At 42.1% G+C, this 27,541-nt stretch overlaps 1 protein-coding gene across 3 annotated transcripts; it reads left to right on the top strand.

The window, feature by feature from the left end:
- The first annotated feature begins 387 nt into the window (after positions 1–387).
- Positions 388–27,541, top strand: INSIG1 (insulin induced gene 1). Of its 3 annotated transcripts, none has more exons than XM_068235881.1 (6): positions 388–561; positions 7,190–7,541; positions 11,083–11,207; positions 12,482–12,648; positions 16,374–16,473; positions 19,102–27,541. In XM_068235881.1, exons 2-6 carry the CDS (start codon positions 7,208–7,210, stop codon positions 19,129–19,131), a joined length of 756 nt encoding a protein of 251 aa, XP_068091982.1. In that variant the 5' UTR covers positions 388–561; positions 7,190–7,207; the 3' UTR covers positions 19,132–27,541. The 3 variants fall into 3 exon arrangements, with proteins under 3 accessions (XP_068091982.1, XP_068091985.1, XP_068091984.1); XM_068235884.1 differs by having other exon boundaries at positions 392–499; XM_068235883.1 differs by lacking the exon at positions 388–561 and adding an exon at positions 3,202–3,812.

Here is a 27,541-nt window from a genome sequence, read left to right as displayed (position 1 = left end):
CCCCCAGCACACACGTGCAGTGGCCAGGTAAGGCCCATTCGGAGAGGAATTATTATTGGCTCGGGTGACTATCCGGCGGGTCACCGACCACAATGAGCAGAATGGATGCAGCGAGCTCATTGGCTCCGCCGCTCCAGCCTCAGACGCGTCTCCTTGTTTTGATTTTTTTTTTCACCCATTCCTAGCAAGAAGGAAGGAGTGTGTGGTGTGTCGGCTACGTCATATGGGCAGCCCGTCTCCTATTGGCTGCTGGTGCCTCACCAGACACGCATGTTGTTTTCGGTCAGGCCAGCTGCAGCCCCGCCCCTTCGCCTCGCGCTCCTCTGTCTGATTCATTGAGGGGGAGGGACAGGGCAGCGGAGGACAGCGGCGGCGCCACCTACAGGGGGAGAAGTGGGAGGGGCTACAGAACCTCCATACATACATTCATACAGACGGCCCCTCATATTAATAGCGGCGCGCAGAGGAGACGGGAGAATTCAAGAAGGGGGCAAAAGGGGTAAAAGTTTATCAGGGGTTTGTAGCTGTTGCTTGGATACCCGGAGTGTTCCCTGCTGCTGGGTGAGTGGATGGATTTGCGGGGGATGGAGGGATGATGGCTGGGAATGGCATGCTCACTGTACTGTGTCATATGATCAGAGTGGTCACACTGATGCCCTATGGCAGTCCATGGTACAGCTTGGGTGGCAGATCTGCTGTCATTCAGCTGGCTTGGTGGCTGCCATTATTAGAGTGGGCCTTATGTAGCTGGAATAAGGGTATAGCTGTGGCAAGCTCTATGGTGGCATACAGCTGGTCTGTATATTATTGCAGATCATGGCATGGTTGTGGTGAGAGCTGAGGTGCCATGGTTAGAGTGGACACTATATTACCATGTGGCTGTGATAGTGTTGCAGTTGTGGCAGGAACTGTGGTGGCATTACAGCTGATTTGGGTAATGTAGGTAATGGCATGGTCATAGTGGCAACTGTGGTGCCATGATTAGAGTGGGCACTATATTACAATGTAGTAGTGATACTGTTGCAGTTGTGGCAGGTACTGTGGTGGCCACAGCAAATCTGGGTATAGTATAGGTAATGGTATAGTTGTGGTTGGAACTGAGGTGCCATGATTACAGTGGGCACTATATTGCCATGTAGCTGTGGTAGTGTTGCAGTTGTGGCAGGCACTATTGCAGGTAATGGTATAGTTGTGGTTGAAACTGAGGTGCCATGATTAGAGTGGGAATTATATGGTTGTGGTTAGAATGAGCACTTATCATAATAGTGCTGTTGGGTTGAGCAATACTAGCTCCGACCTGTACTGTCATGTAGCTTTGTTGGCGACCACCATGCCTAGAATGGGCCCTGTGTTACCATATGTATACTTGTGATAAGCGTGTAGTTGATGTGGGCACTGTGGTGTTATACAGCTGATTTGGGTGTTACTATGCTTAGAGTTGGCAGGCTATTATAATTAAGATAATATCATAGTTGCCATGATTAGAGTGCCATGATTAGAGTGGGCACTATACGTTTGTGGTTAGAATGTAAAATGGGCAGTTATCATAATATGGCACATAATGTGTTGTTAGGGTACTGTCAGCAGCTACATTGGTGACTGGCATGACTAGAAAGGGGTCTGTATCACCATTTAGCTGTAATAAGTGTTTTATTGATGTGGGAATTGTGGTGCCATATAGCTGATTTATTTGTAAATGTGAAGCGTTTTGCCATGTTCAGGTACTATGCATCTGAACCTAAGTTGGGGGCTGCTGTTAGAATGGCGCTGTGTTAATATTTTTATAGTTAGAATGGGCATTGTAGTGTGGTGACCATACTATTGTTAGAGTGGACACGAAAGTACCATATGGTTGGTAACCATAAAATTAGGATGGACAATTTGATGACGTGCAGCTAGTTAATGATATGATAATAGTAAAATGGTATGGTTAGGTTAGAGACTGTGGTGCCATACAGTTCCTAAAGCTGAAATAGGTACTAGCAGTGTAGTTGAACGTGATAATGTGGTAGCTTACAGCTGAATTAAGTTGGTTGTTATGGCTGTGAGTAATATGGGTGGGATTGGCACAGAGCTGCCAAACTTCCAGGGTAATGCCATAGTCCAGGTGGGCATTATACTACCTTTGCAGCTTCTTGGTTTTAATTCTATTTAAAGCAAAGGTTTTTTTGTAGTGTATATCCTCAGTCACTTATGGATTATTGCTAATGAAGGTTGGTATTTTTGGCAAATTACTGCCATCCATTAGTGGAGCACTACACGTTTCAGAATTCTCAGCAGCTTAGTAGCAATGCATGCTGGAACTTGTAGTTTAGTAACATCTGGAGGACTTTGTTTTGCCCAGCCTTGATCTGGCTGCACTGAAAAGATAAAATGTGATGTTTAGTTGCTGTATGTTCCTCCAAAGAGGAGTGATCTGCAATAAAGTTATAAGAAATGCCCTTTGCGTGTTTGGTTGAGTTGGTAGTGTTGAAATGTTATTGTAGGTGGGATTAGTGGCTTGCAAACATAATTGCACAGTGTCATTTACAGCTGAATAAAGTAATGGATTAATTACTGAGTAATCTCTGAGATGAATGGTGCTGCTGGCTTTCAGTAGCAGGCTAGTGATGGTGCTGACATAATGGGGCATGCCTTGCCTGGCATCAAGTTTAGAGTCTGGCTAAAAGAACATACTGTGATCATTAGGTATTGACTGTTGAATCTGTGATGGGACAGTCTGTACTGTTCTGAATATTGGCATTGCTATAAAACTACTACCCCTGCTATGTGTGTGTTAATTACTCCTATTGAATGATTTCCTGTTCTTAAAGGGAACCAGAGAGGAACTCAGTTTAAAAAAAGAAAAAGCTTTTATACATACCTGGGGCTTCTTCCAGCCCCAGATGCACGGATCGCTCCCACGCCGCCGTCCACCGCTTCCTGTATCGGCGGTACCGGGTCCCGTCACTTCCGGCGGACACGGGCAATTGTCCGCATGAGCAGGGGCTCCCTTCATACCCTTACGCGTGCGGCTGCTCAGTATGCAGCTGCACGCATACCGGTAAGTGTATGCTGGGAGCCTCTGTGATGCGGACAATTGGCCGCATCCTGCCGCCGACTGTCCGAAACTACGGGACCCGGTACCGCCAGATACAGGAAGCGGAGGACGGCGGCGTGGGAGCGATCCGTGCATATGGGGCTGGAGGAACCCCAGGTATGTATAACAGCTTTTTTCTGGGGCCTCTGGTTCCCTTTAAATAGAATCTGAAGTAAGAGGCATATGGTGGCTGCCAAATGTATTTTCTTTTAAACAATACCAGTTGCCTGGTAGACCTGCTGATCTCTTTGGCTGCGGTATCTGTACCACACACTTAAAATAAGCATGCAGCTAATCTAGTCAGCCTTCAGTCAGAACATCTGACTTATATGCTTGTTCACGGTCTACAGGTAAAAAGTATTTAAAGGGTACCTGAAGTGAAACAAAGGTGCTCAGTTTAATTTGCCTGGGGTTTCTCCCAGCCCCTTGTAGTGATTCAAGTCCCTTGCTGTTGTTCTGCTTTGATCCGTTCAGCAGCTCTACCTCCAAAAGCCGGCCAACTCAGCCAGTTGTGGGCCACTGCACAAGCGCAAGCCTTCTCCATTGTGCTACGGTAGCTGGAAGCGTTTGGCGCATGCACAGTTGCAATTTTTGCAAAACGCTCACAGGAGCGCAAATGAGGAGGCACTTCACCCGGGGCCACCCATGTGGCTTTTGGAGGCAGCAACTGCTGAATGTGTCAGAGGAACGACAGCGAGGGACCAGGACTACAGGGGGCTGTTAGAAGCCCCAGGTAAGTTAAAGAGGAACTCCAGTGAAAATAATGTAATAAAATAAAGTGCTTAATCTTTACAATAATTATGTATAAATGATTGTCAGTGTTTGCCCATTGTAAAAGCTTTCCCCTCCCTGATTTACATTCTGACATTTATCATATGATGACCTCTTTACTGCTGGCAGGTGATGTCAGTGGAAGGAGATGCTGCTTGCTTTTTTTGGCAGTTGTAAACAGCTGTTATTTCCCACAATGCAACAAGGCTCCCACAGTGTGATGTCAGAACCATTGTCCTGACATCACACGGTGGGAGGGATTTCACCATAAAATCAGCCATGCAGAGCCCCCTGATGATCCGTTTGGGAATAGCAAAAGATTTCTCATGGGAAAGGGGGAATCAGCTACTGATAGGGATGAAGTTCAATTTTTGGTTACAGTTTCTCTTTAAACTGGGCACCTTAGTTTTACTTTCGGTTTCCTTTAATGCGTAGGGCAGCCAGGCAATTAAAGGATATGTCCGACAATCTAAAAAAATAAGCTTCTCTCACCTGGGGCTTCTTTCAGCCTGTAGAAGTCTTTTAGGTCCCACGGCGCTGTTCCACCTTGAGCCAGGCCTCTGCTCTTCCCTCTGTAAGATCATGACCTGCAGCTGTGTGCGGATCTTTTGCACGGGCGCGCCGAGCCTCTCTTCATCAAGCTGTGCTTGCAGAGCTCTCCCAGCAACGGGAGCGTGATCGCTAGAGGTGCGCATGTGCAGAAGATCCTGACCCAGCCATGGGTCACGATCTTACGGAGGGGAGAGTGGAGGCCTGGCTCAGCGCGGAACTGCCCCAATGGACCTAACAGACTTCTAGGGGCTGGAAGAAGCCATATGTGTCCTTTAAAAGAAAATGGGTCTTTCAGCCTCCATATTCCTCTCCCTTCAGGTGTGCTTTAGATGCTGGAATTGGGAAGGAACTCACCTGCTTAGGTATGAGTCTCACAAGAAATGTTTGTCCTGTTTGGGGTTGTGAGAGATACAGGTTGCATTCTTCAAGGACTAGGAAACAGCGGAATCAGTGATGTTTAGGGCATAGCTGGTAAATGGTGGAATGTATAGAAATGGCATGGGTGAGCTAGTAACATCTCCTAGCAGAAATGTGGAGCTTACCATAGCATTAGAAGTGTGCTAGACTGTTATCCTCTAGCATCAGTGCAGGTTTAAAATCACTGGTGTGAAAAATGCATGTTGTCAGTAAAATAACACCTGCCTGCATGCTTATTCAGTGACATACTGATGACCTACTAAAACAGGCCCCAGTATTCCTATACTAATGACGACACCTTTTCTTTTAAAAGTTGGGACTGATTCAGTCATTGCTCTTCCTCTATAACAGTAATGAATGGTGTCTAGATGTGGTAGTATTTTTGTTAATGGGCCTCTGTAGTTTATTGATATTTCAGGCTGAAGAGATTCTGGTAATGGAATGTATTGATCACACATTCATTCAGAAGTTTCAAATGAACTGACTGTACAAAGGCTTTGATGTCAGAGAAGGAGGAGTTTAGTTTTGTTATTTTAGCCTGATGTGAGTAGTTGTGTGAATCATAGCCCATAATAAGGGTGACTTGCTGTCCAGGATTACTAAATAATTTTTTTATAGGCCTTAAAATTAGATACAGACATCTATGATTAACAGGAAGTAAGTGTCTATGTGTATATACCTATGCATGCTTACTATACAAAGGCCTAACCTGCATACAGGTTGGTTTATACAAAACTGTTTAAAGGGTAAACCCATGTTAGTAGAAGAATCTGTTCAATACAGCCTGTCACTATTCAAACCATTTTAACTGAATACTATTAAACATTATTATTTAGTTTTTATGAAATTTGCTGAAAACCATGGCAACCGCTAGGTGTTAAAGGGTTTCTTTCGCGAAAAAAGTAGGCAGTTAAAAAATGTGACAGATGACAGGTTTTGGGCCAGTCCATCTTTTTAAGAGGGATTCTCAGGGCTTTCTTTCTTTTCCAACAGCATTTCCTGAACAGCAGTTTAACTGCCAAAATAGCAAGATACCAGCCGGCCTCCCTAATCACTTGCACACTATTATGTCAGTTAGATTTTGCAACTGTTGTTCAGGAAATGTTGTTGAAAACAAAGAAAGCCCCGAGAATCCCCCTTAAAAAGATGGACTGGCCCAAAACCTGTCATCTGTCACATTTTTTAACTGCCTACTTTTTTCGCGAAAGAACCCCTTTAAAGATAACTAGCATCCTTGTATGTCAGCACAAAGCAGGAGGCAAAATTTTGTTGTTCACTTGGTACTTATCGCAATAGGGGGAAGCCTCCAGGTCATACATGTCAAACGCTGGCCTGTGGGCCAAATCTGGCCAGCAGAGCCATAAAATTTGACCCACATATGGCTACTCTAGAGTCTAGACCACCAGGGAAGCTTATCTGAAAGTGAAGCTCTAGATCACCAGGGAGGGAAGGGAAAAGCACTAGGTACCAGGGAATTGTATAGGAAAAGTAGTTGGACCCCTAGATACCAGGGTACTGGATAGGTAGGGAGCGTTCTCCTCAGACCCGGCTGTCATCGGCTCACCTCCTCCTATGCTGTAAGCAGAGTTGCACACAGAAGCAGCGGCTCTGCATTCTCTCAGATCACCCCACTCGGCTACTTTTTCATGCCACCCGGCTGAAAAAAAATTCTGGGTAGAACACTGGGTTGGGGGCAACTAAACACCAGGGGACTCTATGGGGGGGGGGGGAGGGTGCACTACACACCAGGGAACTGTATAGGGTAGAGAGCAGGGCCACTAAACTCAAGAACTGTATAGGAGAGGGAGGGGGAACTACTAGACACCAGGGGATTCTATAAGGAAGGGAAGAGGGCCACTAGACACCAGGAAACTATATAGGGGAAGGAGGTGGGTCATTGAGAATGGCCCACGGCTTGGTAGTAATGTTTAATTTTGTCACACTTTATATTTGAGCTTGACACCCCTGCTCTAGATGGTCCAGAGGCTTCTCCAATGCTCCTACCCCCCTCCTGCACTGGGACCCTCTAAACAATCTTCATCATCGATATCGAGGATTGGTCGTGTCCAACATCCCCTCTGTGTAAGCGCAGGCTCGAATCCGCTGGCACCTGCACAGTGTGGCCGCACTCATACTTGGAGGGGATCTTGGCTGTAAAGATGAAGAGCGTCCCAGCTGGCAGTGGAGGGAATCAAAGTGGATTGGGGAAGCCTTGTGTCCATCCTATTACAAAAAATGTGCGACTCAGACACTACGAAAGCTAAAAGTTTACCATGAGGCCCATTTAATTCCTGCCTCCTTTTTACGTATCCTTTATTTTACATATATATATATTCAGGATGCTTAATTCTACTTCCTTCTTTCTTCCAGCTACATATTAATAAACAAATGCCAAGACTCGAGGAGCACTGCTGGAGTTGCTCTTGCGCCAGAGGGGGACACAAGAACACCATCAAGATAAGCACTTGGCTTACTCACAGAATCGGAGAAGCCATGTCCTCCCTGAACGCCCTCCTCACTTTGGCCTACAGCACCTTATCTAGCAGCCAGGGCCGCAGCCTCATCCGGAGAAGTGTGGTCCTCTTCACTGTTGGTGTTTTCCTTGCCTTGGTGCTGAATCTTCTCCAGGTCCAAAGGCATGTGACCCTATTTCCTGAAGAGGTGATTGCCACCATCTTTTCTTCAGCATGGTGGGTTCCTCCGTGTTGTGGCACTGCAGCTGGTGAGTATTATAACACTGCCCCAAGTAGACTCCAGGATGTAGTTTGCAGGTGCTGATACCGCTCCCAGGCTGTCATTTGTGTCCAGACTGTTAGAGCTGGAACCCACTAGGGCAATTTTGGCAGCATTTTGGGATCGCCGACAATTCCCGGTGATTCTCAAAAAGGCTTTGCCAATACAAGTTTGCGTTGGGGAACCCACTAGTATGATTGCGATTAGGGTTAATCTCAATCGCAGGACATGTAGCATTTTGAGCGTGTTAGCGTTCAATGCTAAAGTATGTAAGCACTGCAGAAGTGCTATTTAAATCAATTTTTGGGGGATGAGTGATTACGATTTCAATAAACTTTATAATACTCATCAGGTATCACGATTTCCTGTGTCCGTCTGTCACCCCGCCCCCAAAGGAAGAGCAGAGAAGCATCTATGACCTCTTCCTTTGGGGGCAGGGCTATGGATGGATGTCAGGCACCTGGTAAGTATAATAATTTTTTTTTGTTTTTTTTTTTATGTGAATTGCTAATCGGAAGTGCTGTACAGTTTGCGCTTTACTTACAGCACTGCAGTGATTCCTAGTGGGTTCCAGGCCTTACTCATATTTATGAAAGTGGACCAGACCAATTCAGAAAAAGGCTGTGTGACAGTATTGCAGTGGGCAGTTTGCTCAGTGTCTTGATTTAGTGCTGCTTGTTCACACTGATAGTTAAATTCTATGGTTACCAAGTGGTAACTGATAGTTAAAATATATGGTTACCAAGTGGTAACTGCTGATATTCTAGGGATCTACGACTATTTAGTCGCTGTATAATGCTACCATTTTCCACCAAGTGATTAAAGAGACACTGAAGTGAAAAAAAATAAGATATAATGAATTGGTTGTGTAGTACAGAATTACTTGAAGATTAGTAACAAAGAAAATATTCTCATATTTTTACTTTCAGTTATATAGTGTTTTTTATAACATTGCAGCATTCTATAATATTTGCAGTTTACACACTACTCAGCATCCTAAATGATTTTACAGAGCAGGCCAGTAAACTTTTGAACTGTCTACTGGAGAGAAAAAGATACGACTGACTGAGTGTTAAGATAACCAGCTTCAGAAGACAAAGCTCTCTGCAGCTCTGAAAGTCATGGAGCTCAATGGTTCTTTTGCATAGATAACTGGAGTTTCTTAACTCTTCCTTTACTGGAAACCATATTAGACTCCTATCTCTGCTCCTATTTCTTAGCTGTACTACACATATAAATCATTATATCTAAAAAAAAAATTCACTTCAATGTCCCTTTAAGCAAACAGCTTTATTGAATAATCAACACTGTGGTCAAGCGACTAATGGACCGCATGCTGCAAGTGAGATCCTATGCGATTCTCCTTTACTAATCGATCTGGATGAGATGTTGTGCGCCATACTCTGAAACCAAAAATTCGATTGTGTGTCCATGAAAATCGCAAACAGTAACGATTCCTTCATGAGCGACTGATACTCACCATCCTGCCTGATTGAGTTGGTCGATTTGACCAGATAATGGCCAAATCCCATCGTTCAAGCAGAATGGAACATGATCGATTTCTCCTGTGATTGGTTAAAATAATCGAATGGTCGATCGAGCAGAAAAATCCAAGTCATGTGTGGGCACCTTCTGACATAGTGAATGGGATGCTATTGAAGTGTCCCCCCTGAAAGCTATCGACAATCTGATTGTCGCTAGCCTCCTTTGCTGGAAAGGCACTCCTGCATTACACCCACACCAGCGTTAGGAATGTCCCTACCAGCATCACTCACCTCACTCTCCACGCCTCTGTCAATGCTTCCATACTTGGCACTGAGCGCGCTAAATGCTGCATGTTCTGCGATTGCAATTAACCCTAATTGCAATCGCACTAATGGGTTCAGACCCATTTAGATAGACTGGCAAAGTGATTTTTAAAATTGCTGGCGATTGTCGGCGATGCCCTAGTGGGTCCCAGCCCTGAGTGCCATGGACAGCCACGCCACCTTCTACCAGTCCTGACTGTTTTCACAATAATCACATTATAGCCTCAGATGCATTTACAATGATTTATTAAAACCTCCTCCTTCTATCTGTGCAAATTGATTTTTATTATCTTTATTACTTTTGAACAAACAGACTAGGCAGCTATTAGACTGAAATTCAATCTGAGGATTAGCACAACCTCCCTCCTACATTGCAGACGCCTGCTTGGCATACTCTAGATAGCACAGGAAATGTTGTAAGTTCTGAGCCTTCTGATTGGCTGCCTCCAGAACTGGTGAGGTGCCTGCCTCCGACATCATTGGCTTTTGTGTTTAACATGCCACTGCAGAAGAAATGAAAGTAAGGAAGTGACTGAGAACTTAGGAGAATTAGCTGCCTGCCAGCTCAGCGATAAACGTCTCTGGGGACAGTAAAAGCAAAGACAAGGAGGAGGGGAGGAATGCCTGTCTCTTTCACTTTTGGCTTGAGACCTTTAATATATTTGTGAAATAGGATTACTGTATCTTTTCTTTTGAACGGTTTGTTACACACGTTATGCATTGGTTATATATAAATATATGTTCTCTACTCAGTTTGTTTGAGAACACAGATGATTAATGTAACTTTTGAAATTAGGTGAGAGAAGCATAAGGCATTTTATTTTTATGTATTTACATAGTGCTGACATCTTCTGCAGCGCTTTTACTGATTATATAGCCATGTCACTAACTTTCCTTTAGAGGGTCTCAAACCGGGGACCAAGCACTGCAAGGCGAGAGTACTATCCACTACACTACTGTGTTGTGTTGTGCTTTGGTTCTGAAAATAAGCATTAAGGCTGTAGGCCAAGGTTTATGTTCAGTTATAGAGAGTCCCGAGTTCGAATCTACCCGTATATATGTGTGGGTGTTGTGCTTAGGTTTCCTCCAACATCCCAGAACCACGTTTAAGTAGTCAATTGGTTTAACCAAAAATTGACCGGAGACTATGTGCTAGGGATTACATTGTGAGCTTCATTGAGGGCCATGACTTTGTAAGTTAGTTTCTGCAGTAAAAGTCAGTTCTATATAAATACATGATACTAATTATTATCTGACAGACTATATAATATGCAGGTATACGAACACTGGTGCACTGGCTTTTCTTACTGAGGACTGTTGTCTCTTTCTCTCTCACTGTGCGGTGGCAAGATTTTCTTGCCTTATCTCCAGCATGATCTTATTGAATTGAGGCCAATATCTGGTATGTCAACTGGCTACTCCCCCATATCAGCCCTGGAATGTGGTAGGAACAATAAACTAATAGGGGCATTCGAATTCAGGCTCCTTTGAGGATCAGTTAGTGACATTGATCTTCAGAGCTCTCTGAAGTGTTAAAACTCAATAGCTGGATAATCATGATCCCTGTTTTGGAAAATCAGTAATACAATATATTTTGACTAATCTGACTACTTTTGGAGGAAGACCCTATCAGCTACAGCTACCCTTTTGCCTCTGTGTTGTTTTAATGCTGTTAGTTACAGTATAATGCAGACCCTATTTAAAGTTTATTTTGTTTTTCAGCTGTGGTCGGCCTGCTGTATCCCTGCATTGACAAGCATCTTGGAGAGCCACACAAGTTCAAGAGGGAATGGGCCAGTGTCATGAGATGTATAGCAGTTTTCGTTGGCATTAACCATGCCAGTGCAGTATCCTTTCATTTTTGTGATATTCGTAGTAAATGTTTAATAGTGTTGCACAGATTAGAATGCATAGCATAATAAGAGTTACATGCATAAGTGGCAGAAGCCAGTTTGATGCCCGATGCTGAAAGAAATTTCTTCTGTATCTGATAGTGTCTATTAACCTGACAAGACCGTCCATTGTGCTGAACTGGAACTTCCTTGTGAATTTGTCTTTATTTCAAGACGCAACCAAAAAGCCAATGTTTGAAACCACAGCAGGTCCCTTCATCAAGGCAAGAATTGTTCAATAACAGCAGTCTGTCTGCCGCTCTGTGTACTGTCACGGACAATATGCTTGTTCAGGGTAAGCTGTGATGTGCAGCGTACTGCAGCAGCTGCTCATACACTGCACAAAGCAGCCATGAGGGCATGGTGCTGATCACCCTGAACAAGCTCATTTTCTGTGACCGTTCACAGAGCGGCAGACAGACTTTACCATTGAGCAATTTTTGCCTTGATAAAGGGATATGGAGTGGTCCCGAAACTATTGCTTCTTGGTTGTGTCTTGAAATATAGACAGTCATAAGAAAGTGCCAGTTTTTAGCTTGGTGATTACATGGAGACGCGTCATCCTCCAGCATTGACTGAAGAACTCCTATTTCAATATTGCAGCTAAGCGAGTGCAAGACAACCTCTACCGCAACCATTATCGTAAAAGGACCAGTCCATTATCCTGGGTTTGATCACACGTTGATCACAAGAGATCTGTACAGACTTGCTCATCTAAATGAGTAAAATTACAGGTATTCTACTACTTAATTACGATAGTACACTATCATAAATCTTAACCGATATTTTACTGTAACCTAACCCTACTCTTACACAGAACCCTCCCTCCATCGATGCATAACCCTAAGAGCCCCCCCCATAAGCAATTGCTGTTTTTCTGAGCAGGTCAGTTGCAGAGAATGGGTGATGCCTGTACAGACAGACATCATACTATCTTCCAAAATGATCATGGAAGGTCGTGTTCAGTGTCATTGCAAAACTTACTCATATCTTGTGACTTTCCCAAGAGGGTACAATTAAGACAATGTCGCAGAGAGAAAAAAGTCTTAAGTTTGTTGTTTTTTTTTTTTTTTTTTTTTATTATTTTGGCGACAATATTGCCAGCTGTGTCAGGGTGTAGATAAAGTTTTAGTAAGAATGGAAATGTCTGAAATGAATGGAATGGAAATGTCTGGAATGAAAAGCTACAATGTTACAACACTCTGTTCCTTAACATCACATTCTACCAGAAACTGGATTTCGCAAACAATGTTCAGCTCTCGTTAACACTAGCAGCCTTGTCTCTAGGCCTTTGGTGGACCTTTGACCGATCACGCAGTGGTCTTGGATTAGGCATCACAATAGCCTTTCTTGCAACGCTCATAACTCAGTTTCTTGTCTACAATGGGGTTTACCAGTAAGTAACATCTTGTATATAGTAATGCTGTGAATTTACCACATAGTGTTTCATGTAAATGCTTTTATTGTTCACATTATAAACTGTTCACCCGCCAAAACATTTTGAACTGGAAGTCAATGTTTCTATAGGTACTTAGTTCTGAAATCTATTTCAGTTGTGTGTGTATATAACTGCTAAATGTAGACAGTATTTCCATGTTCTCTGATATATTGCTATTGTACTGTAGTGTTTTTGTACAGAATATGTGCTGCAGTTTATAGATTATACATTGCTGGACAATGCAACACCAGCTAACATTTTTAAAAGACACCCGAAGAGAGAAATACAGAGCCTGCCATATTTATTTCTCTTTAAACAATACCAGTTGCCTGGCAGCCCTGCTGATCTCTTTGGATGCCGTAGGGTCTGAATCGCACACCTGAAGCCAGCATGCAGATAATCCAGTCCAAATTTTTGTCAGAAACACCTGCATTCTTGTTAAGGGTCTATGGCTAAACGTTTTTGAGGCAGAGGATCAGCAGGAGAGCCAGGCAACTGGTATTGTTTAAAGGGAAATAAATATGACAGCCTCCTTGTCCCTCTCACTTCAGATTCCCTTTAAAGCATACTGGAACCATGCTTTCTTTCCCTTGATCTTCCATGTTCTACAGACCTCTTTTCCACAGAAGGCAGTGAATTCACCACCTGTCAGCTGCTCCCATTCACCGGCTGGGCACTTGCTAGCGCTTGGCACAGGCAGCGGGCAGGCAATGCACCTGAACATGGCGGTTGATATTCTCATACGTGATATGAGACTTTTTTTTTTTTTTCCCCTTTACTGCCACCACATGTTAAATATGATGCGCGGTCGTCATGATGACAGGTAGCAATCTCACTATATAGGATTACAGCTCCACCCGGAGGATGGATGGAGAATTGTAGCACTGTGCAAGGGCAGCCGAAGATCTCACTTTGGTATGATTCCCCTCCCCCCCTCTAAAACAACAGAACGAGAACTACATCAGAAATCCCATCATGCTTTGCACAGCATCAGGGAAAAAATACCCGGGCAGTTTTTTTTTCTGTGCAGCTAAAAATGAGGCATGGGTAAGAAAAACAAAATTCTGATGCTGTGAAACTGTATGCTGGGTTTACACCATACAATTTTCTGTTAGATTTTCTGTTAGAATGCATAATCAGATTTTTTTTTTCCTGTAGAGAATGGTCATTATCTCTGGTGCATTGTCTTCTGTTTATCTCCTGCTGAGTAGAACAATGCCTAATTGCTCGGCAGATAGATCGTAAGATAGGTACATTTCCAACATATTGAACTTTATCTATCTGGCAGGTAAATCTAACAGAAAATGGTATGGTGTAAACCCAGCATTAAAGAAACACCAAGCCTTTTCAGTGCTGCTGAGTAGATTTTTAGTCTGGGGGTTCACTTTAACAGTAAATTTCTACCTGTCGTCTAGTCTTCTGTAAAATAAAAAACTGATCACTCAGAAGGGAAAGGAGCAGTGCATGGTAGCGACTACAATTGCAGATTGCTAGCAGAGTCCGCAATAGACTGGATGAGGATATCAGACATAATAGAAGCTAACTTGAAATGGGTATACAGTACCATCTTGTGTGAGAGAAGTATAAAAAAAAAAAAAGACTCTTGTCTATCCAGAGTTCAGGTTCATTTGAGGCGTTTAGTTCTTTGTGCCTTGCTTTGTTTAGTGAAAAAGATGTCGTTTTTGAATTCCTGCATTACGGACAAGAGCTGTGTCTATCTGGGAACGCACAGCCGGTGCTTCTGCAGCGAGTACTGACAGCCAGAGAGGCATACACTTTGAATTGTGTGATGTCTATAGTATGTCAGCTTCTGCGTGGGCTGGTACTTGTCACAAGTATAGCAGGTGCCTGTATTGTGCGATTCCTTAGGAGCAGTAAGGAAAGCTGTGTGCTGGCAGACCCAGGCTCCTGCTGTCAGCCATGGAATAAGCATTAGTATGTCAGCTATTGTGACAGGTTCAAAGCAAAATGTAGGGTACGTCGTAGGAAAACAGCTTGCATAGTGTTTTTGGCCAGTATTAAAGCTAAGGTAAAGACAAGGCAGCCCAGCATGTAGCAGAGTCACGATGTTGATGTTAAAAGTCTTCGAGAAGCCGTCATTTTAAAGGAGCTCTGAATCTCTGCTTTTTGCAACTTAAACTTTTTGCTTTTCTAAATGGCATCTCTGCCTCCACCGTTGTCCAGTACCCCTAAAGGAAAACCTAGAGAAATGCACCCTGTGTGTATTTAGAGAGTTTAGCCGAATGCCCCCCTCATCTGTGAGTAAGCAAAAGTTGTAATTTGATCCCTCAGCCATGTCAGCTGGCAGCCACAGCAGAGAGCTAATTGGTAAACTCAGGATGTTAACAATACGTTTGCTTCCATGAAAGCCGGAAGTAGACACACTGCAGATTTATTGCAGGATTTGCAGCAGCTGTGACAAAGAAATGTTTTTCATCAAAGGTTATTATTCTGTTGCTGATCTTTTAGAACAGAGACAATGTTCTAAGTTCAGGTCCGCTTTAAGAGGTGTGTTGTTTTTTTTGCTAGAATTTAAGCTGTGATTGGCTCACAATCCTCATAGGGTTATGAGCCAATTTTATTGGCGTACAGAGTTCAACTGTCTAGACAGCCGAGCAGGCAGACTAAATTGGGGACCGAGTGACCGGATTCCATGGCAACAAGGAATTGAAATCTGTGCCCTGGCATAGGTGTAGATTTCAATTACTTGCGTCCGTAATAAGTCAAAGCAGACCTGAACTCAGAACTTCCTTTCTGCTTTAAAAGATACGCAACAGCATAATAACCTAAAGAATAAAGAATTACATTTCTTTGTTACAGCTTACAGAACTCCTGCAATAAAGCTGCAGTGTCTACTTCCTGGTTTCATGGTAGCAAAGAAAGGGTTAACATCCTTTGCTTACATATTGGGTGTGTCTGCTGAGACTGCCAAATTTTTGTGCTGACACAGCTGAGAGATCAAATTACACTTGTGATTGCTTACAGATGAGGGGGAATTGCACTCTTCTCTCTAAAAACACACGGTGCATTTCTCTCTGATTTCCTTGTGTCCTGTGCAAGAGTTCAGGTCCACTTTAAGGTTCTCAAACCTTAAACTGTAACTTTAGTCACAGTAAAGAGCCCGTATTGCTTTCAGTTTACCATGGCTGAAATTAAATTTCCCCTTTTCTAAAATGGTAGTTGTTTTTATTACATTCTACAATTATTTTTTCAAAAACTTCTGTTTGAGTGCTGTTTTGCTCTTTGACCCTAATAACTCCTTACATTGCTTCTGAATGAGCAGGTCAGAGGAATTAATGTTTTGCTCTATGCTGTGCAATGCTCTGCAGCCATCAGTCCCTCACGGCCATCAATCCCTTACCACTCCTCCCCTACCCACGTGTACAGATATTTTCCAATGCATCCGATCACTACTTACAATGCATTAACTGCACAAATTAATTGAAAGTGAGTTGATTGGATGTGTCGCCCCAGTGGATATCCATCAAACGACCAGTGTGACTGAATTGGCCAGAAAAATCTTGACATATGCCAAGCTTTATTGTTACTGATGGTATAGAGAGAGGCCAGTCTACAGGCAGTAGCATGAACCTTCTTGCTATGCAAACAGTTCATACAAGCATCATTGTTCAAGAATGCACAGTTCACCTTTATTTTGTTGACCTCTTCCTCGTTTCTTTCAGGTACACGTCTCCAGACTTCCTGTACATTCGATCCTGGCTGCCTTGCATATTCTTTTCTGGGGGCGTGACTGTTGGGAACATAGGACGACAACTAGCAATGGTAAGTCAGGCTTTGTTTTGTATAATCTCTTTTATTCATCATCTTCAATACAGTATTATCCCTTTTAAAGTTAACTCAGAGTGATCAGGAAAAGTAGATTACTATATCAGAAGTTTACTATATATCAGAATTGGTCATAAATTTTATATTTATACAGAAGCGTTTGCTGGGACCTGAGGATTGAGTTTACTATAAGGAGATTCTACTGTACATATAAATACATTAGTCCATCATATCAGTCCTATACCGCTATCACATGACTGGCTGGACAGAATGACAGGCATTTTTGCACATAAGGCAGTTTGAATTCTATGTATTTCAGTTATGCATTTTGTGGACTGCCTACAGTTAGGCTTGGTTCACACATACAAGGTGTCCAGTCCTTGCCAGTTGGCATCAGTTTTGCATGAGTTTTCTATGGCTTGGTTTACATTTCTGGTCCAGTCCTCTCATTTCTTTATCTGTTTTCTGTGCGTGTGTTCACACATAGGTGTACGGTTCAAATTCTGTCATGCAAAACTGACTGGACTGGAATGGGCCGGAAATGTACATATTTATGAGTGAACCAAGCCTTAGGCTTTAACCACTTTATCCACAAACAGGGCTGTGGAGTCGGAGTCGTGGAGTCGGGCAATTTTGGGTGCCTGGAGTCGGGAAAAAATGCACCGACTCCGACTCCTAATGAATTTGTAACTGTAATTAAAATAGAAAATATGATAAAATGTTCTATTTCTCAGATAATAGTCATTAAAAATAATGTGTATATATACAGTATATATACAGTAATAGCCGTGCTTAGTCCACAAAAATGAAATAAACCAATCAAAATTAGTTACTTGTGCTGCTTCAATAAAGCAGTCCCCGTATTTTTAAGGTCAGATATACATATCTGATTGTGACTGTATATATGATGTGTACACCGGAATCTCTTATATATACTAAATAACATCTATGCTGTAAGAATAAAGCCTGATGTGTAGCTGTGTCACTAATAGAGATGGTCAACGAGATGGAAATAATTCTGCATTGATGCTGATTTATGCAAATGTATGCACTCCCTTTGCTAATGGTATCAAATAATTTGATATGTTGTTAAAATTTGGTTTGGTGACTACAAATTAAACTGAGACGGATGAAAAGTAAAGTTTTATACATACCTGGGGCTTCCTCCAGCCCCCTTCAGGCTAATCAGTCCCTCGCTGTCCTCCACCACCCGGATCTTCTGCTATGAGTCCTGGTAATTCAGCCAGTCAGTGCTGTCTGGCCGCATGCCGCTCCCACAGCCAGGAACATTCTGCACCTGCGCAATAGTGCTGCACAGGTGTAGTATGCTCCTGGCGGCGGAGTGTGTGCATGCGCACTACGCCCGACTGGCTCAAGTACCTAGACTCATAGCAGAAGATCCAGGTGGTGGAGGAGTACAACGAGGGACTGATTATCTTGAAGGCGGCTGGAGGAAGCCCCAGGTATGTATAAAACTTTAATTTCATCTGTCTCAGGTTTACTTTGTTACACAGTAGTACTATACTCTACATATGCACTCCCCACAGAGCTGCAGGGAATCCACTGAGAATGCTGTGCACATTGAACACAGAGGTGTTGTCTGTTTACAATCTCCTCCTTCCCCTGCAGAGTACCTGCACATCATTCTTACATGTACCCACACTTACATTGCCTAGGGCCTGATAGATGTTCTTTGTTCCGGTTTGTACCTTTTACAAGTACTCTTACCAAGGACTAGTTTTAGTCTAAAGGGAATAAATATAGTAGTCTACATATCCTTCTCACTTCAGTTGTGTAAAATTCCTAAGTGTTGGCAGTTAAGAGACGAATTTCATGTTACATACTTTTAATCAACAAAATTGTAATATGCAAATTAGAGGAGTCGGAGTCGGTGGAATCCTAAACTGAAGAGTCTGAGTCGGTGGATTTTTGGACCGACTCCACAGCCCTGTCCACAAGTCAGTAGATATACGTCCTCTGTGACTTCATCTAAGCCACTTGTACAGAAGCAGTGCTGTGCAGGATTGGGCTTGCTCCTGTGCACATTTCTAGCACTATCTGATGCAGCACTAATTGGTGAATGGGAATATATGTTTCCTGAGCTAATGAGATTGATTTTTACCATTAAAAATACTTTTATTTTCTCATTTCATAGTGAAAAATACACTCTAGCATTATTTCAGAATCAAATATCTTCACCATAAATTGTGACCGGAACATAATCTAAGTTTTGTTATAAGCAGTAAGAATAGCCAAACAAAATTTGTGTTTTTTATCTACAGTAGCACTTTTTATTTTTAAACTGGAATTGGTAAAACTGAAAAAATGTTTTTCCTATGTTTTTCTTTGTTTTCCCATTAAAATTCATAGAAAACAAAATTGTTCAAGGGAAAAAAAAATGGCATACAATGAAAGCCTAGTTTGTCTTGAAAAAAACAATTATATATTTCATTTCTGTGTCGTAAGTAGGGATAAAGTTATTTCTGATTAAATAAGGACATAGCTAAACTGTCAAAACTGCTCTGGTCCATAAGTGGGAAAAAGGGTCTGGATGTGAAGTGGTTAATGTGTTCTAAGGATAATAAAAAGTAAATGACTAATTGACATGGTGTTGTTTCATTGCAGGGTCCCACAGAGAAAGCACACACAGACTAATTGTGTACAAACCACACCCATGGACTAAGAGGAGAATTGTGCTGACACCGGTACAGTTTGCACTATGTTACTGAGTAACGATCCGCAAACTTTCTAACTGCAAACGGGCTAAAATGTGAAGTCTGCTTCTCCATCATCCGGTCATTACATTTTGTTGTGTGCAGAACTTTCTTATTGCTTCACGGATAATTACTACATCTGACCTTGTTGGAGCGCAGATAAGAGGAAGGAGAAAAAAAACTTAGCGATGCAGCCTGCCTTCCACGATTGCAGCTGGTTTTGTGTCTCTGTCATTATAGAGGTAGCAGTTGGAAGTGTTCTGTTCATGGTGTATAAGCTGTTTGTCAGCTTGAAGTTACCAGTATTATGCTTTCTTTTTGAAGAGACGAGAAGGACATGGCTATGGCGAAACCGTGCATCAACCATTTCCAGTGGACCGCTAGCAGGTGCAAGGTGCTTACATGGGAGGAAAAGAGAGACTGCGTAGGCGTGTATTATTTATCTAAATGCTAAACTAAGGCTGTGGGTGAAATCGGTAGAGGTAGTCATGTATTGGCCTTTAAATCTGGCTCGAGCTAAAATACTCAGTTAACAGTGCTTGGAAAGTGGCACTGCTGCTTAGCTGCAGGTACCACAAGGTGTTTGTAGACGCTTTTGCAGTTCTCCGTACTTTTCTGTACACTCAGGAAACCATTAACGCCAGACACATAGTATGGATTGTGGATGTGAGGTGTCTGGCTTGGAGCACCGCCCCTTCCTGCTGCTCATAATCCATGAGGACACTTCCTCAGTATCAGTAACACAGCTCTCATTGGCTTGTGGGAAGGGGGTGGAGTATGGGCCCAAGCTGCATTGCAGGGGAGATCTGAGGTTATTTGACTCCGTGCTACACGGTCTTTGTGTATCTGTACTCACAATGTTTGTACTCATTTGTTCTTCAAATGGGGCAATGATACAGTATGTGTATTAGTGATATTCTTTTAATGACCATTTTAAGATACTGGCATTACACCCCCGTTTACAAAGTCAAATCTGGTACTTTGTGCCAATACTGATGAATTAAACTACAGTATAGTGTGCGCTATGTCCCCACTGCTTCTGAAGTGTTTCTTGTCTTCTTTCTTATGCTGGGAATACACCATGAGATTTTTTGGCAGATAGATGATTTCTGACAGGTCTGATCTGATTTTTGATTGTTTTTCTGATCGAATTCTCATAAATGTGAAATTAATTAGATCAGAAAAAGATTGGAAAATCTATCGGACTGTAAATCTGCTGAAAAATCTCATTGTGCATTCCCAGCATTATCTGTCTGCACTCCTTATCCCTGCACAGATCTTATCAGCACTTCAGGCAGCAGTACAGGAGTAATAATCAGGATTCAGTATCACTGTAATAGGAGTAACAGCTTTGTGTCTAAAGACGGGGCTAAATTCAACAATGCAAATATATTTGCATCAGTGGAAGCAAAGCCTCATTCTAACCGCACTATAGTATCAGTACACTAATGCTGTAAGGCAACTGTGGACAGCAAGCTGGCTGTGATGGTCACTTGTATGATGTCCTGTACCATTGCTAAAGTTGCAGCCTATGTGCTCCAGCCCCCATCCTAGAGGAACACTAGGCCAGTGTGTTGTCATGTAGGAGGTATTGAGCATATGCCAGTTCTGAAGGCCTGAGGTATTAGAATTGCTATATACAAGTCATCATAACACACTGTGACAAGGCAGGGCATCAGATTAGTTTAGTGGCCTTGTGGTGCCAGCAATATATTGCAACCCACAAATTGCACATCTCTTAATCACATTTGGTGTCAGTGCACTAATATTGTAAATGTATAGGGCTTGTCTTAAAGTGAACCTTTGCCAAGAGATTGTGAAAATAGCTTTTTTAAATAGATACTAATTGATTGGCGATCCCTGCTGGGTAACAAACCTGGTACATGTGTGGCTTAAGGCTGTAAAAAAATTCACTCCATATTAAAGTGAACCCGAGGTGACGATAAACTGATGAGATAAACAATTGTATCTATCCTCCTCGTCCTATAGATTTAATGTTGTCTCTGCTCAATGGCAGTCTACAAAGTGTCCCAGAGCTAAAATATACGAACTATTGACCTTCTTTTTATCCATCCCCCTCAGTGTTCTCACCAGAATGCTTTTCCAGCTGGGTGGCTTGAAAAAATAGCTGGGTGTTGGGAGACGAGAGAATGGAAGGCTGGCACTTTTCTGCACAACCCGATGACAGCCGAGTGTTCACCAAAACTAGCCAAGTGGAGCATCCGGCTACAAGAGCCTGGGGAGAACAATGCCCCTGTACTCCGAAGTTGTATATGGCTGGTATTTCTTATCTGTGAGGGTTATGGGACAAGAGAGAAACTGTTACTGAGGTTAACCCTTTCAGGCAGAAAAATAAATACAGCCTAGTTATAATTTTGCTTGCCACTGTACAAACCTATGTTTATCTCATCATGTTACATTGGATACACTTTAACAGCCACTCCAATCATTTTGATTGGATCATTTGACTGTGAGGAGTAAATATTGCCTCGTGATTGCCAATCAATACGCCCTATGATTAATCCTTGGCGTCAAGGGCCAACAGCGTGCACCGAGTTAAATAGATTTGGCGCACAAACCATCTCCAACCTCCAGAGTGCAACTCGCCAAGTGACGTTTGAAGCAGTCTCATATATAAAAGATCTACAAATAGCAAAAATTCATTTCAATCAGTAAAAATCATCAGGGTTCCAGCATACAGTGCAAAATCTGATACAGTGACTGTACAAAATGCAGCAAAGATCGACAGCTGATTTGCACCACTATCCCTGGTACTTCATCAGGTCCTGATGAAGCTCTAGGAGATAGTTGTGCGGAACGGCCGTCGACCTTTGTTGCATTTTGTACTGCTTCTCTCTCTGATTTTTTCTGATTTGAAATACATTTTTTGCTATTTTTGGATGTGTGTTGCCACTACGGTATCTTCTATTCCAGGGAATGTTACACTTTGCTGGACCATGCTACATCTCCCCTCAGAGCACTGCAGCCCCCACTCTTCCTTTTTAGAAGGAGATGCTAACATCAGAAATTCCTAATGCTCATGCAAAAGTAGCACAGCAGATGACTTGAGGCCCAGTAGCTGCGAACCTCCATGCTTCTAATGCCTGCCAGTTTCCCTCTACCTCTCTCTCCCACAGCGTTATTAATATCTGCAGTCTGTGATTGCCTTGTAAAGAGAAAAGTGCATTTGTCACTTCATTATACATTTTCTTGTTTTGTATATTCTATAGTATTTGTGAGCACAAGTTTTCATTGCCGTTTTTATTTAATCACTTTTCAACTTCAATTTGATTACTAGCAGACTTTAACAGCTCTAAGTGCAATGTGTTTAAAAATAAGACTTCAAGGGAACCTGTATCCTGCTTTTCTTCTGATTTATCTCATAGTTTGGTAGTGTTACCGTTTCTACTTAGAAGGGAGTTTTTAAAGGGACATTAATGTGTTGAATCTGCATTAGATAGCTTTTCTGTATCTCTGTCAAAACCATTTAAACATATTTTATAAGGTACCGGTAATACTTGCTGATACAGGCAAAGAAAAAGCAGAACTAACTTATTTTACTTTATATATTATAATAAATGGTAGTGTCCCTTTAATGAGATGTTTTTCATGAAAATCATAGCTGGATGTTGTGTACCGTGGCCCAGAACGATCTTTTAGTCTGAAGCAAATTGAGTTCATCGTTGCTGGAAAGTCGAACTGTGTCACACCAACAAAAACTCTCATTAGGTTGTGAGAGTCACCAATGTACCATTTTTACCCTTCATCCAGTTTGATCCTTCTGGGCTACCTTTTTTTAAAGCGGCCTTGTACTTTGTAAGTTTACCCAACTTGCCAGCTATTATTCCAATGTGTGTGGCTTCACTCTGCACCACTGTCCCTAGCTTCTACAGAGTTGAGGAACCACAAAGGGATTGATCGGTTTCATTGCTGATTTTATAGGTGACAGGTACACCTCTTTAAAGTAGCCCTGTCATTCAGGCTTGTTGCCTGCTGTGGTTGAGGAGAACCGTACTAGAATGAGATTGATGCAACATTAAAGTATTAGTTCCTAGAGAACTGATGTTACTTAGTGATAGAGGATGAACTTAAAAGAAACCTGGACTAAGCGGAATATGGAAGGCACCACTGAAAACTCTTTACCAGGATGTTTGCATGCCGGGCAATATGCTATGTGAATGGTTAACTTAAGTGTTCCATGACAGTCAGAAGCTTTGCACCCTCCGATACAGCCAATCCTTCATTGTGATTAATGGAAACGCAACATAAATAAGCACAACAGAGGGTGCTGGCGAGGAGGGTGGGTGCTGCTATTGCCCAAAAGTATTATTTTATGTCCATACACAGCTTAAAACTTTACAGTATAAAATGCTGAGAAATCCAACAATGGATGGCCTACTTTGAAGTGTAGGGTAGGTGAACACAACAAATTTAGCCAGCAGAGAGCCTGATGAGGAAGATCTGGGAAGTATAAGAAGACAGTGAGTGATACGTTTCATAACTGGAAAGGTGGCCACTAATGGTCAGATTTCTAGCAAAAAATAATTAGAACGATCAAATGTGATCAGATTGGTTGTAATCTATTACAAACGATTTCGTTGGATTTTCGCAAAACCAAGATTTGGATTTTCTTGGTGGTTGTGATTGGAAGCAACCATTGGTTCTTTGATGGTGTAGTGAACGATGTACTATGATATCTCACTTCTGATCAGAATTATCTGATCTCTCAAACAACTTTTCGCTAGACATTGGATCGTTAGTAGCCACCTTAACAGCAATCAAAGGAAGACTGAGTCTTTAAAATCTTTCTTCTGCTCCATGTTACAGACCAACATGGCACGTTGAGCTTTGCCCTGCAGGTGTGACCGGGCATCAAGGGTTGGGTTAGTGATGGCTTAGGTTTATTTACCTGCTTTTATGGGGCAGAAGGTAGTCCAAGACAAACATAAATCCTCTATTTCGGACTTTCACTATACATAAGCAAGGCTTTGTATCCACCTTCCATACCCTCCCGAAGCACAACCGCTCATTATGTTATTTTGCTAATAAACACTATTTTTAAAAATAATAGTTGAGCTTAAGTAGTGTTTTTATCCACTCAGAACAAGGATTTAACTCCCTGTCATTTGCTGAATTTACAATCGCTGATGTTGAGTTAGGCAGGTGTCAGCAAGGAGCTAAATTCCTTGATCTCAAGGGATAAATATGACGTTTTCACTGTATTAAACATGAGATAAAGTCAATTTTTTTACACATTTCTTTGATTTTCCTGCTTTTTACAAAACACCCTGTACGTTGCTTTATATAAGGGCTTAAAGTCTTTTCATGACTTTATTGGCTTGTTGTTATAAGGACAATCCTTTTTAATCTGCCTTTTTTTTCTGTTTGTTATCTGATGGCAAATATAAGTGTGCACAGGTGGATAAATAAGAAGAAAGCTATAACTGAGCAACATGGTCCCTCACAGTTTATCGCGTACATGTGAGTACGCCGCCGGTAAGCTTGGTGCAGGGTGAGCTAAATGATGGATCACCCTGCTGCCGCTGAAATACCCGGTATCGTTAAACATTATTCCCCCTCTAAGTTGTAGCAACTTGGAGAGAGAAGTAATTTGGGGTCCAGCGATCGACGGGAACCCCGGGCCATGGACTATAGCATTGGTGGTATATCGACGCCTAACTCAGACGCTACGCAGGTTTGTAGAACGCTGTCTTGCCCCACATAATTAAACGTCGATATCAGATTTACCCAGCAGGTGGAGCTGCACTGTCATTGCAGATCCCATTTTGAGAAAATGTTGGGTCAGGAATAAAGTTACTGCTAGGGGGAGCTCAGTCTTCTTGGGATCCTTTTTCATATCTGTAGAAGCCAATTTGACTGACGGACTTACATCAGTTCTTAGAATACAAATCAGCAATAACTTCTCTAACTGTAGAACTCCTGTGTATCTTGTAGGATTGTTTAAGCTTAACACATAAATACTCCATTTATTGTTCATAAATGTGTTCTTGTTTTTTTAATTGTCTTTGTGAAGTTGCCTTTACCCATTTACTTATGCAAGTGTCATACCATGTCTGGTGGTCATGGTCATCCTGTCTGTGTGCAGCCCCCCATGTGCCGCGTGTCATGGCATCCAAGGCACAACCTGCGCTACCAAGGAGCTTGGACAGGACACCAATGGTCATTGGACTTGGTATGACAGCAAGGACGTCTTACCTTTGGTTTCCATTCTTGCTGCAAGAGTGATGTCTAACAGATTGCTTGCCAACATCGTCATAGAGCCCAACATCATAAAACCGTTTTTTAGTGAAGTTTTGGATAGTGTGCCAAGAGGTTATATCAACTTTTATATTGTTGTCCGCTTAGGTCCAATGTCAGATTGTCCTCACTTTGACCCCTATTCCTTGTGTGTTTTTGTTTTTCCAGAATTTTCTTATAGGTAATCTTTTTTTTTTTTTTTTTTTTTTTTTTTCTTTTTATCTTAAAATCGTTTTCAACACCTAGCAAGTGGAAAAAATACTAGATATTAGTAAGATAATAAAAAAAAAAATCTATCTTAACTTTATGTGGGGCAACCTATTATAATGTGTTGCTAAGTAATGTCTGACAAAAATATTTGAGTAGGTACAAAACCCTCTCTCGTGAGAACACCGTGTAGAAAATCTGGTTGAATTTCTTTTTCTAACTCCTTTCCATATTATCCAAGATTAAAATAAAAAATATTGTAGAATTGGGCCTGAAGCATTTTTTGTAGAATCCAAATGTTTATCTACTCATCTGTAAATCATGTTCTTTCGTGTAGAACCTACAAGCCCACAGCTTCAAGCACAGAGTTTGTCCTAAAGTGAATCTGAAGTAAAATCTAAAAGAAAAAAACAGATATTCCCCTAAGAAAAGAGAAGGCTCTGGGTCCTGTAGAGCCTTCCCTTTCTCCTGACGGTCTCCTCGTTCCCCCGCAGGCTTCACCGTTTAAAATTCCTGCTGTGGGAGACTTCAGCAGTCTTTGGAAGCGCTCGAGCTTCCGAAGACCAGCGGCTCTGTACTACGCTTGCGCGAGTGAGGGCGCTCGCACGTGCGCAGTACAGAGCGGCCCGTCTTCCGAGGCCCGAGTGCTTCCAAAGACTGCCGAAGTATCCCCAAACCAGAATAAAGCAGTCCACAACAAAATTGCTCGTGGACTGCTAACGGATAGCCTGTGGGGGAACGTGGACTTTGATAGGAGACCGGTAAGGATTTACCGGACCCAGAGCCTTCCCTTTCCTTGTTTTTTTTGTTTTTGTTTTTTTACTTCAGACTCTCTTTAAACCGTAACAACCAACAATGTCATGTATATCCGACTACCTTGTATAGTTTGATACTATAGAGAAGTATAATATATGAGCATAAAACTGAAGTATTTTCCGTGACTCAGTTGTGGCTACATGGTGCCAAAATTAAACTTTTTGTTTGGGTTAATATAAAGCTCAGTTATCTGAGAGGCATTTAGCGGTGGTTAACTAAAAGGGTATTTGCTTTAGCTCCATTTCAAGAAATCGGGAAATATTTGACTAATGGATAAGTTTACTTCTGTGAATGATTCCATACCTGCTGGCTGATTCAATTCCAGGATCCATAAAGTGTTGAGTTCTATACTGCCAGGAAGCATTGGTTTCTGTACCTAACCCAATGTAGACTAGCTGCTTAAACATGCTATCTGCTAGACCTCTCCTTAGTGTTTAGTCACTTTGAATCTAAGTGTTCCCCAACCCTGCCCTCAAGGCCCACCAACACTGCATGTTTTGTGGAAATCCACAGAGGTAGTAATCAGCTCTGTTGAGACTAATTACCTCACCTGTGAATGTTTGTGGTTTTTAGCAAAATATGTACTGTTGGTGGGCCCTCAGGACAGGGTTGTGGAACTCTGATTTAGATCACTTCTTACTACCCCCTACTGGAGAGATGAGGTATTGAAGACTCTGTCTCTACATTAATTATTTATGTAGCTTCTGCAAAGCTGAAGGCACCGCTCTTCCCTCATTTTTTACTAAGGTTGTTTTGGAAACTGCTTCCCACCACACTGAGGATTAATTTTAGCTATTCGGTATTTTTCCTGATTCAAAAACCTGAAGCCAAATCTGAAACGTTAAAACTGTATTGCCAACACGTGTAGCAAGTTTGTGAACCAAAGTCGACCAAGATAAAAAAATAAAAAAAGGTAATAAAAAAAAAAATTGCACTATGCTGGATTTACATAAATAAGTATATATTTTGATTCATTTCTGAGATCATCATTTGTCAGATTTCTGTGGTATGCTGTATAGATGTATATAACTTTCGTTTTTTATTATTAAAGGTGTTATGGATCATTTAAA

The sequence above is a fragment of the Hyperolius riggenbachi genome, chromosome 5, assembly GCF_040937935.1.
Source record: "Hyperolius riggenbachi isolate aHypRig1 chromosome 5, aHypRig1.pri, whole genome shotgun sequence".
NCBI classification, from domain to species: domain Eukaryota; kingdom Metazoa; phylum Chordata; class Amphibia; order Anura; family Hyperoliidae; genus Hyperolius; species Hyperolius riggenbachi.
Note: the sequence above shows the minus strand (reverse complement) of the source record. Positions and strands in the feature narration are given on the sequence as shown.

Excerpts from the sequence above, each read along its gene's own strand:
- INSIG1 (XM_068235881.1), top strand. The coding sequence starts at position 7,208 with ATGCCAAGACTCGAGGAGCACTGCTGGAGTTGCTCTTGCGCCAGAGGG. Across the intron at positions 7,542-11,082 it reads GTGTTGTGGCACTGCAGCTG|CTGTGGTCGGCCTGCTGTAT; the intron begins GTGAGTATTATA and ends TTTGTTTTTCAG. Across the intron at positions 16,474-19,101 it reads TAGGACGACAACTAGCAATG|GGTCCCACAGAGAAAGCACA; the intron begins GTAAGTCAGGCT and ends GTTTCATTGCAG.